We start from the raw sequence: 20,922 nt of genomic DNA, 5'->3' as shown, positions 1-20,922 counted from the left end.
CAAGGAAGGGAAGAATCTACTCCAAAGAAACTGAGAAAAATAATAAATAAGAAACGAGATTGTGATGAAAGCCATATTCCCTTCAACTTTATAGATGTTAATAATTTATCTTACAGTGCATTATGCAATTGGAGAAGGAAATGGCAACCCACTCCAGTACTCTTGGCTGGAGAATCCCATGGACAGAAGAGCCTGGTGGGCTACAGTCCATGGAGCTGCAAAGAGCTGGACACAACTGAAGCGACTTAGCACGCACACATTACACAATAGAACATTTAAATAATAATAATATTTATGGTGCCAGTTACATTGTAGTATCATTTTGAGACCAATCAGTCTAAGTATAAAGAAAAAGAAATTGAATATTTTAAACTTAGAAGTGATAAGCTCTTCTAAAGGCTACTAAGACATTCTTTACTACACTGTAGTACATTGAAAAATATTATAATAGGACATAAACAAACTAGAAATGAAAAAAGCCACTAGTACATCTCATCGGGTTGGTTATCACACTGCATTTGCTAGAGAAGCACACATGCTAGCTAAGAGGATTTTACAGAGGGTAACATTGCTGGTGCCTTGGCAGAAACCAAGGCAGTGTCTCCAGGTTGTGCTGGTAGTCATTTTCCTCACCTTCATGCATTTATTGGTGGGAGAAGCCAGTTTCACTTAAGCACATCCTTGATACAGCAACAAAAAATCATTAATTCTATTAAATCCCAATCTTGAATACACATCATTGTAGTAGTCTGTGTGATGAAGAGATGAAATGGGAACTATGTATAAAGCATCATGCAGGATGGATGTCTTGAGGAAAAGCATCTGGGCCGCAGTTTGAGTTGTAAGCTGAATTAGCCATCTGGTTCATAAAGCTTTATTTTAACTTGAAAGAACCACCAGACAAACTACGTTTATTCAGATTGGTGACTTGCTAGACATTTTCTTGAAAATGACTAACTGAGCCTTGTCATTTCAAGGCAAATAACAGTTAAAAATTAGGATTTAGGAAAACTTGTACCCCCTACCAAGAGCTTGAGAACTTCCCAATACTTGAAAACATTTCAGAAGTTATTGACTGTGATATTAACAAATGTGAATGTGATTTTATATATTGAAATGATTTAACATCTGGAAACATTTAAAAATCTCCAGACATCAACATTTTTCAAATAACCCATGCATTATATTACAATATCATACATGCATAAAAGACCCATCACAACACAAGCCCAGAAATAAACTCACGCGCCCATGGTCAGTTACTCTTCGACAAAGAAGGCAAGAATATACAACGGGAAAAAGTCTCTTCAGCAAGTGGTGCTGGGAAAGCTGTCAATCAGTGCCCGTAAACCAGTGAAGTTAGAACACACCCTGGCACAATACACAAAAATAAACTCAAAATGGCTTAAAGACCTAAACAGAAGACCTAACACCATAAAACTCCTAGCAGAGAACACAGGCAAAACATCCTTTGACACAAATCATACCAAAATTCTCTTAGGCTGGTCTCCCAAGGCAATAGAAATAAAAGCTAAAATAAACAAATGGGATCTAATCAAATTTACAACTTTTTGCATAGCAAAGGAAACCACAACCATAAACAAAACAAAAAGAACCTATGGACTGGGGTGGGGGGGGAATGTTCGCAAATCATGCGACTGACAAGGGATTAATCTCCAAAATTTACCAACAGCTCAGGCTTCCAGGGCTTCCCTGGTGGCTCAGACGGTAAAGCATCAGCCTGCAATGCGGGAGACCTGGGTTCAATCCCTGGGTTGGGAAGATCCCCTGGAGAAGGCAATGGCAACCCACTCCAGTACTCTTGCCTGGAAAATCCCATGGACAGAGGAGCCTGGTAGGCTACAGTCCATGGGGTCGCAAAGAGTCAGACACACTGAGCAACTTCACTTAGTACTTCATGCAGCTCAATATAAAAAAAACCAAGTAACCCAATCAAAAGATAGCCAGAAGACCTAAATAGGCATTTCTCCAAAGAACAGATTCAGATGGCCAACAGGCACAGGAAAAGATGCTCAACATTGCTAATTATTAGAGAAGTGCAAATCAAAACTACAATAACACCTCATGTCAGTCAGAACGGTCATTGTTAAAAAGTCTAAAAATAACAAATGCTAGAGAAGGTATGGGGAAAGGGAACTCTCCTACACTGTTGGTGGGAGAGTAAGTTGATGCAGTCACTATGGAAAACAGTATAGAGTTGCCATATGATCCAGCAATCCCATTCCTAGCGATATATCCAAATAAAACTATAATTCAAAACGATACATGCAACTCTGTGTTCCTAACAGCACTATTCACAATAGCCAAGATACAGAAACAACCTAAATGTCCAACAGAGAAATGGATACAGTAGATGTGGTATATATACAATATGGAATACTAGTGGAATGAGAAAAGCTACTCACTGATGCAGTGAGTCTGTTTCATAGATAAGTTCATTTGCATCACATTTAAGATTCCACATACAAGTGATATTGCATGGTATTTGTCTTTCTGACTTACTTCATTTAGTATGATAATCTCTGTCTATCCATGTTGCTTAGTACTTCATGCAGCTCAAACAAGCCTCCAGTTCTTGGTGAAAATGGTTGGGACAGTCAACCTCACTATTTTGATTTCTTCAGGCAATGTAAGATCAGCATTTCTTGTTGCTTCTCCGGGGACTCTTCTTCAAACTTGGGAGTTTTCTTTTCCTATGTAAATGTTCATTTCTTCACAGTTTGTTTTTGCAAAATAGCCTTCAAATTTTTTAAGAGTTTTAAAAGCTTGGAATTTCAACGTACATTGTTTAAAGCATACATATTTGTATCTGATTAACATCATCTAAAATTCTACACTAAGGACGGAAAAAAATTCAGAAGAGAAAAGCCATACTTAGCAGAGGACACAAATGAGGTGATTCATACATGTCCACATTTTCTTTGACTCACACGGGACTTCAAAGCCGAGATTAACTTTTCAAAATTCAGCCTTCTGGTGCCCTAGCTTCATAACGAGCATTCTTTTTGTCGAGGAAAGACTTTCTGCAGCTTTTGTCAATGATGCATTGAGATTAAAAAGAATGAATAAAAGTTTTCCAAATTTCCAGAAAACTTCACAGATGAAGAGATATTTCTGGGCTTTCCTGATGGCTCAGTGGTAAAGACTCCACCTGCCAATGCAGGAGACGTGGGTTTTGGTCCAGGAAGATCCCCATGCCTCAAAGCAACTAAGCCTGTGAGCCACAACTACTGAACCGGTGCTCTAGAGCTGCAAGCCACAGCTACTGCAGCCTGCGTGCCCTAGAGCCTGTGCTCCCCAACAGGAGAAGCCACCACAATCAGGAGCCCATGCCCTGCAGCTAGAGAGGAGCCCCTGTTTGCGAGGACTCGAGAAAAGCCGATGCGGCAATGAAGACCCAGCACAGACAAAAATTAGTAATTTTTTTAAAAAAGAGATGTTTCCAAAAGAGCCAATTCTGCAAGTTGCAAAGAATGATTTTCAGGAGGCAGAAGTAAACTTTGGGATTAACCTCCTTGATTTTTGTATGAACTCCACTGTCGATACTGGCCACACATGCAGTACTCTTATGGAGCTAACCACGATGGAGGGTTATAAAAAACGATCCAGGTGTTTTAAGATACCTGTTAGTACACAAGCAGTCTTTCCATAAATAGAAGACTACTTCTTTATTTCAGCTCTATCACCTTCTCTATGGACATAGCTGATTAATTCACACATTTGATCTCTGTATGGAGCATCTGGAGTGCTACCAAAAAGAATTCCAAGTTACTTTGGGGTTTTTTTAAAAACTGCCACCACTGATGTCACGTTTTACTATGATTCCTTAGTTTTAAAACAATTATCTAGTAAAAAAATTTTCAATTCTAAAGATATTAAAATTAGTAAAACATCTCTCTCATACGCACTCAGTCACTTCAGTCATGTCCGACCCTTTGGGACCCTGTGGACTATAGTCCACCCGGCTCCTCTGTCCATGGGATTCTTAAGGCAAGAATTCTGGAGTGGGTTGCCATTCCCTTCTCCAAGGGATCTTTCTGACCCAGGGATCAAACCCACGTCTCTTTCGTCTCCTGCATTGCAGGCAGATTCTTTATCCAACGAGTCACCTGGGAAGCCAACATTTCATATATGAACCCAAATATGCACTTACCAAGCAAAATATTATATATTACACATCATATTTCACACTTTTGTCTATTTCATGTTTTTTTTTTAAGAAAAGACGTAAGTTTTTCAGAACAGTTTAAGACTCACAACAAAATTGAGAGGAAGGCACAAAGCTTATCCCCTGATCCCATACATGAATATCTACCCCCATTATCAACATCCTCCACCACAGTGGCACATTTGTTACAACTGATCAACCCATACTGATACCTCATAATCACCCAAAGTCTATAGTTTACATTAGGGTTCACTCACAATGTTGTACATTCTATGAGTTTGGACAAATGCATAATGTATGTATCCATCACTATTATGGCGTTTAGTGGTTTCCCTGTACCAAAAAGCCTCTGTGCTCTACCTATTCATCTCTCCCTCCACCTCCCAATCTGTAGCAATACCACTGATCTTTTAACTGTCTCCATAGTTTTGTCTTTTCCAGAATATCACATAACTGGAGTCATTTCAGATTAGCTTCTTTCACTTAGCAACATGACTCTCATTCTAAGGTTCCTCTTGAAATAACTTGCTTGAGAGACTTTATAATATCCCAACACTTACTTTAATTTTTGTAATTTATTTGAAGTATTCATTAATTTTGCCTCATATTATCTCCCATCATACTAAAACTATTTGCTCCAAAGTTACTCCTTTTAACAACAACAAATTTCAGATAAGATATTCTTTCCTGTCCAAAAGAAATACAGTCAGCACTTTCCCTTCCCCACAATGCCTACATTCTTTTTAAGACCCAGTACATCTCTGCTACATGGGCTACAACCAAAATCTGTAACTTCCCCAAGGCATTCTGAATGAGACTGTGCTGCTGTCTTGTGACCTGTCCAGTAAACATAAAAATTAAAATGCATATGTCTAATGTCGATGGAAGACAAGCAAGAAAGACATAAGCCTAACAATATGGATTTCAATGAGATACTTTAAAAATATGAAAATATTTTTGCATAAAGCAAGCCCAGGATAACAATGAAATCATCAGGAAACATGAACAATAATAGAGTCAATAAGGGAGGGCCGGAAAGCCGGGGATGAGGGGAAAATTCCTCTCTGACACAGTACTGAGTGTTAACAAGCATGTGAGCATGCTGAGTAAAGGTGAAATACAAACATGTGGAATACAGTTTAGCACTCTCTGTAAAAGCTATACCCACGCATACCCTAGCATTCAGCAATCTCACTGCCAGCAGAAATTCTGGTGGGGGAATACGTGCTCCGAGGGTCATACAGTAATGTTCATAGCAACATTATTCAGAAAAGCCAAAAATGGAAACTACCAAATCTCAACAGCAGAAAGTGTAACACAATGAAATATTACAAAACAGAGAGAGTAAACAAACTAGGGTTACACACCACAACGTATCTAAATGTCACAAATATAATGTTGAGCCAAGTTAGCCAGTCACAAAAGCATACAAATGATTTAGTTCCATGGAAACAAAACTGAAAACCAGGCAAAAATAAATTATAGTGTTAGAAGCCAGTTGTGGATCCACAAAAAGGAAAGAGGGTAGTAATCAGGGAAGCTGGCAAGAGCCGGGAACCTCTGAGGTGCTAGTAATGCTCTTGTTCCTTGGTCAGGATGACAGCTACATGGGTGTTCAACTTCTGATCATTCATTAAGCATTTTACTTATGTTCCGTTTCTTTTCTCTTGTGTGTTATACTCTGCAATAAATAAACACAAATCCCAGTCTGACACATTCCCACCAAATAAAGGCTGGAAAGAACTCAGACTAAGAGACTCCTGCCAGGAAACAGATTATGATAGCAAGTAGCAGTCACATCTCTTCACTTGCTAAAATACTGGCAAGTTTGAAAACTAAGAAATTTGGGACTGGCAAGAAACTGAATTCCCTGGAAGAACTACTCTAGAAGGAAACAAGGTGAATTAGGTATCAGCTCTCTTAACCAAATTTGGCAATAATTTATACTTTTAATCTATATTTCAGATGCCAATATTGATTTCTGAAATTTGCAAAGCAGCTCAAATTTTTACATCATTCTGATTTCCTCTTGTGAGCAATTATGGAAGTGTGGGAAGGCATTAAGAGATCATTCAATTCAACTTCTACCACCCCAGTCAAATGGTCATAAACACTCTTTAAAGATCCCTGCAAATGAGTTTGGAGTTGCTCTTCAGTTATTCATTCTAGCATAAACAGCCTTGACTCTGATACAGCCTCTCCTGGGAGTAACCTCGACCTCTAACACTCCTCTTCAAGCTCTCGTCTTCCCTCAGGTCAGTCCTACTACAGCTGAATGAAAAAATACCATAAATAACAAATGAAAGAATCATCTCGCCTTCCAGTTACATTATCTCTTTCCTTTATCCTTTCCTCCTCTAATCACCTTCACAGCTCTCTTCTGAATCTCCTAAGGAGCAAAATTACAAAACTGATTAAAGTGTTATTGTTATGATTTTAATGAGCTAAATAAAATAGTACCTTGACTCCTACATGACACAGAATTATCATTCCCCTAACATTTCAGAATAAGAAGATAACTTCAAAAATCACAGAAGAGAAATATACTGAGTTTTGGATTCAAGTCTCACCTAAACTTTAAAGTATTGCTCAAATATAAATATAATTAGCATGTATAAAATCAGGGTAGGCAGAGGGTTCAGAAAACGATTTTAAACCTACCACATACCTATAGTGAAAGTGAAGTCGCTCAGTTGTGTCTAGCTCTCTGTGACCCCATGGACGGTAGCCTACCAGGATCCTCCGTCCATGGGATTTTCCAGGCAAGAGTACTGGAGTGGGTTGCTGTTTCCTTCTCCAGGGGATCTTCCCAACCCAGGGATCAAACCAGGGTCTCCCGCATTGTAGCCAGACGCTTTACTGTCTCAGCCACCAGGGAAGTCCGTACCACATACCTATAATGGCTTGCAAAACACCACCAAACCAGCCTAAAATGTCACCATCAGAAATCGGTAGTTCTAGGATAGAAAACACAGAGATACGCCCATGCACTTTATGGTCAATTATTCTATGACAAAGCAGGAAAGACTAAATGATGTTGGAAAGACAGTCTCTTTGACAAATGGTGCTGGGAAAACTTGACAGCCACATGTAAAAAAGTGAAATTAGATCATTCCTTAACTCCATACACAAAAATAAGCTCAAAATGGATTAAAGACCTAAATGTGAAACCAGACAAAATAAAACTCCAAGAGGAAAACATAGGTAGAATACTGACATAAATCACAGCAACATCTTTTTTGATCCATCTCCCAGAATAATGGAAATAAAGGCAAAAATAAACAAATGAGACCTACTTAAACTCAAAAGCTCTTGCACATGAAAGGAAACAATAATCAAAATAAAAAGACAACCCAGATTGGGAGAAAATGTTTGCAAATGACGTGACCAATAAGGGATTAGTCTCCAAAATTTACAAACAGCTTATGATGCTTAATAGCATCAAAACAACCCACTCAAAAAAAAAAAAAAAAGGCAGAATACCTGAACAGACTTTTCTCCAAAGAGGACATGCAGATAGCCAGTAGACACATGAGAAGATGTTCAACATTGCTAAATGCAAATCAAAACTAAATGCTAAACGCAAATGCAAAATGAGATATCACCTCACATGGGTCAGAATGGCTATCATCAAAAAATCCACAAACAGCAAATGCTGGAGAGGGTGTGGAGAGAAGGAACCCTACTGCACTGCTGGCGGGAATAGGCAAACTGATACAGCTACTATGGTGAACAATATAGAGGTTCCTTCAAAAGCTAAAAATAGAGCTGCCATATGACTCTGCAATCCCACTCTTGGGCATTATCTGGAGAAAAACATGGCCCGAAGAGAGATACGCACCCCAATGTTGATTGCAGCACTGTTTACAGTAGCCAAGACATGGAAGCAGTCTAAATGTCTACCAACAAAGGGATGGATAGAGGAGAGACTGTGCATATATGCAGAAGGAAATGGCAACCCCCTCCAGTGTTCCTGCCTGGGAAATTCCACAGACAGAGGAGCCTGGCAAGCTACAGCCCATGGGGGCACAAAGGGTCAGACGCAACTGCGTGACTAAGCAACCACAGCACACTCAGGAGATGCACCATCGCAAGTTTAGCTGCGTAATGATCAAGGGGTGAATGTGTCCAGGAAGCAGGTGGAGGAAGAGAAAGGAGAGCAGCCTTTTCATGCCCCTGCCCTGTCACTACCCATCTCTCTTCCCCAAAGGTAACAATTAACCCGGGTGCTATCATATGACAGATTTTTTTTTTTAAGGTAAACTTTCATTTTCTTAAATTCAACATAATTTATTGGGCAATCATAATATGCCTGGTGCTGAGGAGACAGGTAGTGAAAGAGGAATCCTGCTCGTGGAGCTCACACTCTGCTGAGAAAAACAGAGCAATTCAGTAAATCAGTAGTTACAAGTGTTCACCGTGCTGAGTGTTATGAGAGCAGAGGAATGAGGCTATGGGAGCTGACATCAGGGCACCCTGGAAACCAGTCACTGGGCTTCGGGATACAGTGAGGGGAAAGGGCAAACAGTACAAATGTCCTATGGATCAGAGTGCCAATTAGGGCTTTGCTTTCAGCTGTATAAACATTAGGGCCACTTCATTCTTCCCGAAGTTAAGAAGTATATGGGATGTGTGATGCAGAGGGGAATATACTCTCACTGGAGCTGACTCCAAGTTACCAAACTGTGTATGAGGCTCCAGCTAACTGATAGGAAAGACATGTGAAGTGAACATACTGAAAACATTGCAAAATAAAATTTTTCTCTACAAGAGAAAAAAATAAAGATATAGTACATATAAACAGTGGAATTACTCAGCCATTAAAAGAGAATGAAATAATGCCACTTGCAGCAACATGTATGGACCTAGAGAGTGTCATACTGAGTGAAGTAAGTCAGACAGAGAAGGAGAAATACCATACAATATCCCTTATATGTGGAATCTAGAAAGAAATGATACAAATGAACTTACTTACAAAACAGAAAAAGACTCGCAGACTTAGAAAATGAACTTAGGGTTGCCAGGGAAGGGATAGTTAGGGGCTTTGGGAAGGTCATGCACACACTGCTGTATTTAAAACAGATAACCAACAAAGACCTATTGTACAGCACATGGAACTCTGCTCATTGTTATGTGCCAGCCTGCATGGGAGAGGGGTTTGGGGGAGAATGGAAACATGGATATGTATGGCTGAGTCCCTCTGCTGTTCACCTGAAAATACCACAACATTGTTAATCAGCTATATCTCAATATGAAATGTTTTTGGTGTTAAAAAATTAAAATTAAAAAAAGAAATCAATAATTCTTTCAAAGTGAAGATACTGTGACTCTCAGAAAAGAGACGCACAGTTTTCAACCCCAGTGCTGCCTCACAGTCCTATCACAGTGCCTTAGCTCTCTCCAGCCTTTTCTTAAGTCTTCGCTTTCCTCAAATATCTAGCTTGGCCTCCATTACTTGAGTAACTTAAGTAGTTCATTCCCTGACGATGGCTAAAACCATCTATATTCCGTTGACTTTCTGTATCTTTAACCTAGATCTAATTCTTAAACTCTAGACACACATAATGAAGTGCTCATCAAATATTATTGTGGGGATATCTCTCAATCACTCCACACAAAACACCTGTAACACAGAAATAATTTTCATTTCATCTCATCTTCCAAATGTGTTCTTCATTCTGAGTCTTTAACACAGAACTGCCACCTGACATTCAGGTGCACAAACCAGCAAATTAAGAATCATTCATAAATCATCCTCTCCTATCTCTATACATCATTAAGCCTCCTAAATTTCTCTCAAATTTTACCTCCTAATCTCTCTCAAATCTAACTCCTCAGCAGTAGTCATCTTGTGCCTGAGTTACCACCATAATCTTCTGACTGGCCTCCTAATCCTGTCATTCTTCCAATCTTATCTACATAATCTACATAAAACAAGTATGATCACTGCTCTCCCCTTCAGTTCAGTTCAGTTCAGTCGCTCAGTCATATCCGACTCTTTGCGACCCCATGAATCGCAGCACGCCAGGCCTCCCCGTCCATCACCAACTCCCGGAGTTCACCCAGACTCACGTCCATCGAGTCCGTGATGCCATCCAGCCATTTCATCCTCTGTTGTCCCCTTCTTCTCCTGCCCCCAATCCCTCCCAGCATCAGAGTCTTTTCCTATGAGTCAACTCTTCGCATGAGATGGCCAAAGTACTGGAGTTTCAGCTTTAGCATCATTCCTTCCAAAGAAATCCCAGGGCTGACTCCTTCAGAATGGACTGGTTGGATCTCCTTGCAGTCCAAGGGACACTCAAGAGTCTTCTCCAACACCACAGGTCAAAAGCATCAATTCTTCGGCACTCAGCCTTCTTCACAATCCAACTATCACATCCATACATGACCACTGGAAAAACCACAGCCTTGACTAGACGGATCTTTGTTGGCAAAGTAATGTCTCTGCTTTTGAATATGCTATCTAGGTTGGTCATAACTTTACTTCCAAGAAGTAAGTGTCTTTTAATTTCATGGCTGCAGTCACCATCTGCAGTGATTTTCGAGCCCCCAAAAATAAAGCCTGACACTGTTTCCACTGTTTCCCCATCTATTTCCCATGAAGTGATGGGACCAGATGCCATGATCTTCGTTTTCTGAATGTTGAGCTTTAAGCCAACTTTTTCACTCTCCTCTTTCACTTTCATCAAGAGGCCTTTTAGTTCCTCTTCACTTTCTGCCATAAGGGTGGTGTCATCTGCATATCTGAGGTTATTGATATTTCTCCCGGCAATCTTGATTCCAGCTTGTGCTTCTTCCAGCCCAGCGTTTCTCATGATGTACTCTGCATAGAAGTTAAATAAGCAGGGTGACAACATACAGCCTTGATGTACTCCTTTTCCTATTCGGAACCAGTCTGTTGTTCCATGCCCAGATCTAACTGTTGCTTCCTGACCTGCATACAGATTTCTCAAGAGGCAGGTCAGGTGGTCTGGTATTCCCATCTCTTTCAGAATTTTCCACAGTTTATTGTGATCCACACAGTCAAAGGTTTTGGCATAGTCAATAAAGCAGAAATACATGTTTTTCTGGAACTCTCTTTGCTTTTTTGATGATACAACGGATGTTGGCAATTTGATCTCTGGTTCCTCTGCCTTTTCTAGAACCAGCTTGAACATCAGGAAGTTCACGGTTCATGTATTGCTGAAGCCTGGCCTGGAGAACTTTGAGCATTACTTTACTAGAGTGTGAGATGAGTGCAATTGTGCGGTCGTTTGAGCATTCTTTGGCTCTCCCCTTAAAACCCTTCAAAAATCCCCAATGTCCTCAGGACAGTCTAATTCCTTCACATGGCTTACTAGGCTCCATGGAATCTTGCCCCAGCCTACCTTTATAACATCATCCTATTCTACCTCAGACTCAAACACAGCCACACTGAAATTTCTTTCACCTCCACAAACACACAATATTCCTTCAAGACCCTGGGTTTGACATACTCTTGCCCTCTGCCTCTTTGCTGTACTGCACAGTTGAATTCTACTGTTCCCTCAGGGCACAGATCACCTTCTCTGCAAGTCTGTCCATGGTGGCCCTGCCCTGTGCTCACATAGTGCTCTATATTTCTCCAGAGTGCTTATCGTACTTTATTGCAATTGCTTGTTTAAATATTTAATTTCCCAGCTGAATTATTAGTTTTACTAAAATCTTAGAAAGAAATGGACAGGGTGTCTTATTCACTGTTCTATCGTCAGAGCCTATCAAAGTGGCAGGAACACAGTAGATGATCCCTAAGTACTGAGTGAATGAATGAGCTTCAAAAATACTCTACAGCAGCCCCAGCGAACAGGCACATTGCACAAACATGCATTAACACAAGGAGTGAGGCAGTACTTATTCCTTTACTCCTGTAGCTCATCAGTTGAAAGTGGCATCTTTGTATTAATAAACAATAATGCAACCATATTAGCCTGAACTGAAATAGACTTATATCCAACACACACAACAACTCAGAAGTTCCTTTTCTTTTTCTTTGGTAAGGTGGAATGACTCATTCTTTTCTACCCTTTCATAAAGATAACTCACAAGAAACTCAACATGGGAGAGCACACATGTCTTCTGTCAAGACAGAATGAGAGGGAAAGTCTTGGCTCTTTAGGTAACTCTAGGACATGCTTCCTGTAGATATTATGGGCACATACACACACACTCACAGTGCCTCAGATAATACAGAGCATAACTAAACAATCACAAAACAGAAAAGGAGCTCCTGAAGGGTAGAGCTCCAAACTGAGCTTGGTGTCTGGCCCACAGAAGAGGTAATACATGTTGATGCATAAAACCAATACAATATTGTAAAGTAAAATAAATAAATTTATATTAAAAAAAAATGGGAGGTGACACCAGAGGACAACCACAGCCAGTGCCAGTCGCAAACACCAAAGGCTGATGTCAGGGGAAATAGAAAATCTATGGGAGTAATTAACACCACTTACTATACACTATCCCAAGCCACACTGAAGTTACCTCATCTTTATTGTCCCAGCATACATGCATGAAAATGGCATTTGAAGGACAATAAGTAGTCTGAAGCTAATAAATACCAAGCAATCCCTAGTCCTGGCAGGACCTAGTCATTTCTTTAGACCAAAGTCAAATTGCGTCCTTCAATATCCTCTATCTGAGGTTACCATATGACTTATTTAAAGATTTGGAGGCAAAATAGATGGTTATTCCTTCAGAGGAAAACACTTTTATTGCATTTTTTATTTATTTATTTTTAATTGAACGATAATTGCTTTACAATAATGGTTCAATCTCTGCCATACAGCAGTATGAATTGCATTTTGCTTTAAATTCCGGTCCCAGCTATATTTGGAGCAGGGTAAGATTGATCCTTCTCGAGAGGTACTTCAACAGCATTACTTTAAAGCGCAAGGGCTGTTTATCCCCACTGTCTTCTCTAGACAGCTCCATGCCCAATCTCAACTCAATTTTCGAATATTTAAAGTAACATGAAGATGCAGTTTTATGCATAATGACTTAGAAGTTTTAATCCCAAAGCAGAACTGAAACATGTTACTTTGGAGGAGGGATCCTGAAGTTCACCTATCATTTTGCCAGTCAGCATCAGAGAGGTTTGCTTTGCAACCGAAGATGGAGAAGCTTTATACAGTCAGCAAAAACAAGACCGGGAGTTGACTGTGGCTCAGATCATGAACTCCTTATTGCAAAATTCAAACTTATATTGAAGAAAGTAGGGAAAACCAATAGGCCATTAAGGTATGACCTAAGTCAAGTCCCTTATGATTATACAGTGGAAGTGACAAACAAATTCAAGGGATTAGATCTGATAGACAGAGTGTCTGAAGAACTCTGGACGGAGGTTTGTGACATTGTACTGGAGAAAGTGATCAAAACCATCCCCAAGAAAAAGAAATGCAAAAAGGCAAAATGGCTGTCTAAGTGTTAAAAATAGCTGAAAAAAGAAGAGAAGCTTTTCTTTTTGAATTCCAGGAAAAAAGGAAAGATATACCCATTTGAATGCAGAGTTCCAAAGAATAGCAAGGAGAGATAAGAAAGCCTTCCTCAGTGATCAATGCAAAGAAATAGAGAAAAACAATGGAAGGGGAAAGACTAGATGTCTCATGAAAATTAGAGCTACCAAGGGAACATTTTATGCAAAGATGGAAACAATAAAGGACAGATATCATAAGGACCTACAGGAAGCAGAAGATATTAAGAAGAGGTGGCAAGAATACCCACAAGAACTAAACAAAACAGATATTAATGATCCAGATAACCACAATGGTGTGATCACTCACCGTGAGCCAGACATCCTGGAATGTGAAATCAAATGGGCCTTAGGAAGCATTACTATGAACAAAGCTAGTGGAGGTGATGGAATTCCAGTTGAGCTATTTCAAATCCTAAAAGATGATGCTGTGAAAGTGCTGCACTCAATACGCCAGCAAATTTGGAAGACTCAACAGTGGCCACAAGACTGGAAAAGGTCAGTTTTCATTTCAATTGCAAAGAAAAGCAATGCCAAAGAATGTTCAAATTACCACACAATTGCACTCATCTCACACGCTAGCAAAGTAATGCTCAAAATTCTCCAAGCGAGACTTCAACCATAGGTGAACCATGAACTACCGAATGTTCAAGGTGGGTTTAGAAAAGGCAGAGGAACCAGAGATCAAATTGCCAACATCCACTGGATCATCAAAAAGGCAAGAGAGTTCCAGAAAAAAATCTACTCTGCTTCATTGACTACAGTAAAGCCTTTGACTGTGTGGATCACAACAAACTGTAGAAAATTCTTAAAGAGATGCAATACAAGACCACCTTACCTAACTCCTGAGAAACCTGTATGCAGGTCAAGAAGCAACACTTAGAACCAGGCATGGAATAACAGACTGGTTCCAAATTGGGAAAGGAGGAGGTCAAGGCTGTATATTGTCACCCTGCTTATTTAACTTATATGCAGAGTACATCATGAGAAACGCCGGGCTGGATGAAGCACAAACTGGAATCAAGATTGCCCAGAGAAATATCAATAACCTCAGATATGCAGATGTCACCACCCTTATGGCAGAAAGTATAGAGGAACTAAAGAGCCTCTTGATGAATGTGAAAGGGGAGAGTGAAAAAGTTGGCTTAAAACTCAACATTCAGAAAACTAAGATCATGGCATCCAGTCCCATCACTTCATGGGAAATAGATGGGGAAACAATGGAAACAGTGAGAGACTTTACTTTTTTGGACTCCAAAATCACTGCAGATGGGACTGTAGCCATGAAATTATAAGACTCTTGCCTCCTGGAAGAAAGGCTATAACAAATCTATACAGCGTATTAAAAAGCAGAGACATTACTTTGCTGACAAAGGTCCATATGGTCAATGCTATGGTTTTCCAGTGGTCATGTATGGATTTGAGAGTTGGACTATAAAGAAGGCTGAACACTGAAGAATTGATGCTTTTGAACTGTGGTGTTGGAGAAGACTCTTGAGAGTCCCTTGGATTGCAAAGAGATCAAACCCAGTCAATCCTAAAGGAAATCAGTTCTGAACATTCATTGGAAGGACTGATGCTGAAGCTAAGGCTCCAATACACTGGACAGCCGATGCGAAGATCTGACTCATTGGAAAAGACCACGATGCTGAGAAATATTGAAGGCAGGAGGAGAAGGGGATGACAGAGGATGAGATGGTTGGATGGCGTCACTGACTCAATGGACATGAGTTTGAGCAAGCTCTGGGAGAGGGAATCCCGGCATGCGGCAGTCCATGGGGTCGCAAACAGTCAGACACGACTGAGCAACTGAGAAGCTCAGAGAGGCTTGAGGATACAAAGCACATCATGAGAGGGGGGTGGCCTGATGAAACTACATTTGACGGTCAGAAGCTTAATCCCCTCCTGCCACTAGACTCTTTGAATGATAACAACCAGTTTTATATTCCCCAGACACAAGACTGGAGAATGTCCTCACTGGCAAAGCTAAACACACAGATACAGACACACAGACACACACACAGAAGATCTATACACACATGGGCATCACCACATGATAAAGCTGAATTTCCACCTCAATACTGAACACTGAGGCTCACACAGGTCTTCTCATCTGCATTTTTGTGATTTAATCTTCAGAATAAATCCATAGCAAGAATAACTGACACTCCAGGAAAGTCTCTAAGATAAAAGAGCCTAAAACAAGTAAAGAAATAAAGGAATGTGGAAAACAAAAATGCAAAGAAAACTTCAAAACTAATAATTAAAATTCTCAGAGAAATAAGAAGATACTATAACCGTGAAATATAAATATGATGCATTTTTAAAATATCAAAACTGTTTAGAAATAGTTAAAGTGATAACAAAATATATGTAATTTTAAAACATAAGATAATCCTACTGTGTAGCACAGGGAACTCTGCTCAACATTATGTGGCAGCATGGAAGGAAGGGGAGTTGGGGGGAGAGTGAATACATGTATATGTATGGTTGAGTCCCTCTGCTGTCTACCTGAAATTATCACAACATTGTTAATCAGCTATACTCCAACATAAAATGAGAAGTTTTAAAAAATTAAGATAAAATCAAGTAAATTTCCCAGAACACAGAATAAGACAAGATGGGATAAAGAAGGGGATATCTAAGAATAATTCTCACTCTAGGAGGTCCATTCTGATTAATAGCTGTACCAGAAATATAAAACAAAACCAGACTGAGTTTCAGGATCAGAAGAGCCCACAAGACAACCAGCACAACAAAAACAAAAATCCACTCATTTTCGAATTTTCAAATACTAGATAATCAAAGATAACAAAATCCTAAAAGCTTCCAGAAGTAAACACAAACAGATCTATATAAGAAAACAGAGATTAGAATGTAATTACACTTTATCTACAACACATTCTCAGGAATCTACTGAAGAAAGTGTTTTAACATAAGTGGAGGGTCAAAAAAAAAAAGAGAGAGAGAAAGAAATATGGGTCTAAAGAATCAGGATTCTATTTTTAATCCAAGAGAAAGATGAAGGAAATACTCAGAACTCCTAGAAGACAGATGGAGGGAATTTCTAGAATGATAATAAAAGGAAGTTGCAGTTAAATAGAAGGTCTAGACAGGAAATAAGCAAGATCAGGGAGACGAGAAAATGGCTCTAGGAGACAGAGTTTCAAAATATAACAAAATTTAAAAAAATAATAATAAACAATAAATAGATTACCAGTGAGTGTGACTAAATTTAAAAGGTATATTCGAGAGTCTGTACATGATTTAAAGGAAGTAAAAAAGAGAAAACAAAAACTGGAAACATGAGGAAATTATTTACTGTTAGGAAAACAGAAAATTGCACAAGAAAGAAAATATAATTTCAGGACACCATGTGGTTCAAGTTTGAAGAGAGTTTTCATAACATAATAGTATAAACACTGAAAACTGAGTTAACAAAAAATGGGCATATGACTACATTGGGAGGGAGACGGAGGCAAGATGGTATATTGGGGGCCAAGGGGGGTCATCAGAGAGAATCATATAGGTTCCTCATCCTCTAGGTCTGAAGTCCATAGATAACATACCAAACTGAAAAATTAGCAAATACTGGTAGAAGCAGGTTATTTGAGGAAATGAAAGTAATCAGCAGAATATACAAGTAAAAGTTAAAAAGTATTGATTCTGAGGAGTAGAAAACAGAAATAGAAAGGGTTGGATGGACAAGGGATTCTATTTTTCACATGAAACTTATAGTTAATATTTGAGCTGTAAAATTATGTATGGCTTCCCTGTGACTCAGCAATAAAGAACCCACCTGCCAATGCAGGAGACATGGGTTCGATCCCTGGGTCGGGAAGATCCCCTGGAAAAAGAAATGGCAACCCACTCCAGTATTCTTGCCTGGAGAACATCATGGACAGAGGAGCCTGGCGGGCTACAGTCCATGGGGTTGCACTGAGTAAGCAACAACAATAAAATTACATATATCTATTATGTTGGCATAAAGCACAATTTAAAGCACAGTAGAATATAGAATATAAAGAAAATAACGTGCAATGTCTGGCCCATTAAAAAGACAAATACACATATATTAGAAGCTTTTAAATGCATGACTATTACTAGCAACTATCTCCAAGTGGTGGGGTTACAGAAGTTTTGTTGTTTTCTTCTGTTTCTATAAAGATCTGTATTGCTATTTTAACAAAAATATATATACTTTTTTCACAAAATATCTTAAAGTATTTGCTTACCTTAGCTGATTTTTCAAAACGTAAGCCTCCATCCAGCTCAAAAGTAACTGTCATGTTGTACCCAGTCTGGTTTCCGTGTCCATGAGGCCACCAAGTTTCTACAATAACAGCCTTTTAAAGAATAATATTAAGTTCGTCTAAGTAATCTGTGGCATATTTTCAGCAAAATAATACAGTAATTCAGAGCATCATAGCAACTTCTCATAGTCAAGCACAGAGCAATATCAATCTCCCTCCCTGTTTCATGCCAAATTATACCAATCCATAGATAACAAACATTTAAAAAACATGACATGCTGGGAGTTTAGCATGGATTAATTTATATCAAAAGGGAGGAGAAAGAACGAAAAGAACAAAATAATGTGGGCATTCAGAAAAACAAGTATTCCCATCCCAACACTCAGTTCAGTTCAGTCACCCAGTCGTGTCCGATTGCGACCCCATGAGTCGCAGCACGCCAGGCCTCCCTGTCCATCACCAACTCCCGGAGTCCACCCAAACCCATGTCCATTGAGCCGGTGATGCCATCCAACCATCTCATCCTCATTCCAACACTCAGTTGACATTTATTCTACATTCTTAACATTTAGAATTGGACTTTGAGGTGAACTCTTCTTTCAAGCCCATGACTAGAAAAGTGTTTTGAGTTCTTACTTTATCTGAACAGACACTGAATGCTGATTTGCTCCATCCTTTTCAGCTCACAATTGTCAATTGCAAGAAAAGAAAATGAAAAAGAGAAAGTAAAATCCAGTCCACTTCTACTCATGAAAGATTATAAACTGAGAATTAGAATTCTGTATTCAGATAAGCACCAATATTCAAAATAGTTTACCAGTATCAAAAATAATCACAGCATTCAAATATGATGGTTAGGATGCATTTTGGATTTAAGATACTGCAAATACTGCAGAAAAAATAAACTATAACACACCTGACTTCTTGAGAGGAGAGGATGCCAAATTAATCACATAACCTCCATTGTATTATTCTTAAAATTGGAAGAAATCATTCCTTAGCTAGCACACACAAAAAATATATAACAGGTTAAAAGTAAAGGAGAAAATGGAAAAGGCACATTTTCCCTTAACATTCAGTTCCTTTTTTCTAAGCATTTCTTTTGAACAATATTGCTTTCCATCTTGTAGCCTCTCAGAAAGTGCTGGCATTCACCTTGTCGATTTTCACAAAGAGCTTAACAGTCCTTTCTCCATGTCGAAGTTCAATGTTGTTTCTCTGCTGTATGTTTAATTCAGGGATGGCTACAATCGCTTCACCAGAAACCAGCTTTGAACTGACAACATCAAAAGAAGACTCTATTTTAAGATTCCATGTCTCCATATAGTTATCTAAGGTATAAAAAGAAAAAATATATATATTATGTAGAATTCTTTGAAAAAAGACCAAAGCAGCTTCTAAACTGTAAGTGCTCCACAAATGCAATCATGATCAAGAGTTCAGTGAAAACTGTTTTAATGTTTAATCTTTCATTCTAAAGAAGAATAACCAAAGTTATATTTTTTGTATATACTTCTACTCAAAACTATTACAATCGTAAGTCACAAAAACTTTATAAACAAGGCATAAGTAGAAAATTATAAGTGAAAAGATAGTATAAATCTTTCAAGATTGATAAACTCTTGCTTTTTCCTTTTTGTAAAGTAAAAATACTAAGGGTTTTTAAGCCATATAATAAGTTATAAACTTAGTTGTATTAGAATTAATCAGATGTGCAAAAAATAAAGATGTATTTTAAATGTAGATTATTAATCCAAGAAATAGAACCATCTATATGCCATGTACTTTGCTGAGTGATAGGACTTAAATAGCAACCAGGGTAAACAAACATGGCCCCTGCACCTATGAGCTAAGAGAATAACGGGATATGGATAAGCACAAAAGTGTGATAATGCAACAGGAGAACTGAAAGGTTATCCAGAAAAGTATTCATATTCCCTTTACCACATTTTAATCATTTTTAAATGGAAGCACGCACTCCAATCTGATCCAAAGCTATTTATTTTCTAAAATATCCCTAAATCTTTGACACTTGCCTCACCTTTAGCTCCTAATCATATTGCCTCTGGCTTCCCTTGTGTGCATACTAAGTCACATCAGTCATGTCTGACTCTGAGCAACCCTATGGACTGTAGCCCACCAGGCTCCTCTGTCCATGGGATTCTCTAGACAAGAATACTGGGGTGGGTGGTCATGCCCTTCTCCAGGGGATCTTCCAACCCAGGGACTGAACCCACATCTCTTACATCTCCTGCACTGGCAGGCACGTACTTTACCACTAGTGCCACCTGGGAAGCCCTTCAGTTCAGTTCAGTCGCTCAGTTGTATCCGACGCTTTGCGACCCCATGAATCACAGCATGCCAGGCCTCCCTGTCCATCACCAATTCCCGGAGTTCACTCAGACTCACGTCCATCAAGTCAGTGATGCCATCCAGCCATCTCATCCTCTGTCGTCCCTTCTCCTCCTGCCCCCAATCCCTCCCAGCATCAGAGTCTTTTCCAATGAGTCAACACTTTGCATGAGGTGGCCAAAGTACTGGAGCTACAGCTTTAGCATCATTCCTTCCAAAGAAATCCCAGGGCTGATCTCCTTGCAGTCCAAGGGACTCTCAACAGTCTTCTCCAACACCACAGTTCAAAAGCATCAATTCTTCGGTGCTCAGGCTTCTTCATAGTCCAACTCTCACATCCATACATGACCACAGGAAAAACCATAGCCTTGACTAGATGGACCTTAGTTGGCAAAGTAATGTCTCTGCTTTTGAATATGCTTTTTAGGTTGGTCATAACTTTTCTTCCAAGGAGTAAGCGTCTTTTAATTTCATGACTGCAGTCACCATCTGCAGTGATTTTGGAGCCCCCAAAAATAAAGTCTGACACTGTTTCCACTGTTTTCCCATCTATTTCCCATGAAGTGATGGGACCGGATGCCATGATCTTCGTTTTCTGAATATTGAGCTTTAAGCCAACTTTTTCACTCTCCTCTTTC

The 20,922-nt window shown here is 39.3% G+C and overlaps 1 protein-coding gene across 3 annotated transcripts in view; it reads right to left on the bottom strand.

Moving 5' to 3' along the window:
• Positions 1-20,922, bottom strand: part of MANBA (mannosidase beta) — a 120,910-nt gene that overhangs the window by 67,196 nt on the left and 32,792 nt on the right. For all 3 annotated transcript variants that reach the window (XM_069593606.1, XM_069593607.1, XM_069593608.1), the window contains 2 exons: positions 19,088-19,263; positions 17,915-18,025 (listed from right to left, as the gene is read on the bottom strand). In XM_069593606.1, the coding sequence (XP_069449707.1) occupies positions 17,915-18,025; positions 19,088-19,263 (287 nt within the window). The remainder of the gene's footprint in view (positions 1-17,914; positions 18,026-19,087; positions 19,264-20,922) is intronic.

The sequence above is a fragment of the Ovis canadensis genome, chromosome 6, assembly GCF_042477335.2.
Source record: "Ovis canadensis isolate MfBH-ARS-UI-01 breed Bighorn chromosome 6, ARS-UI_OviCan_v2, whole genome shotgun sequence".
Lineage (NCBI taxonomy): Eukaryota > Metazoa > Chordata > Mammalia > Artiodactyla > Bovidae > Ovis > Ovis canadensis.
The sequence above is the reverse complement of the archived record's forward strand: the minus strand, read 5'-3'. Positions and strand labels throughout refer to the sequence as shown.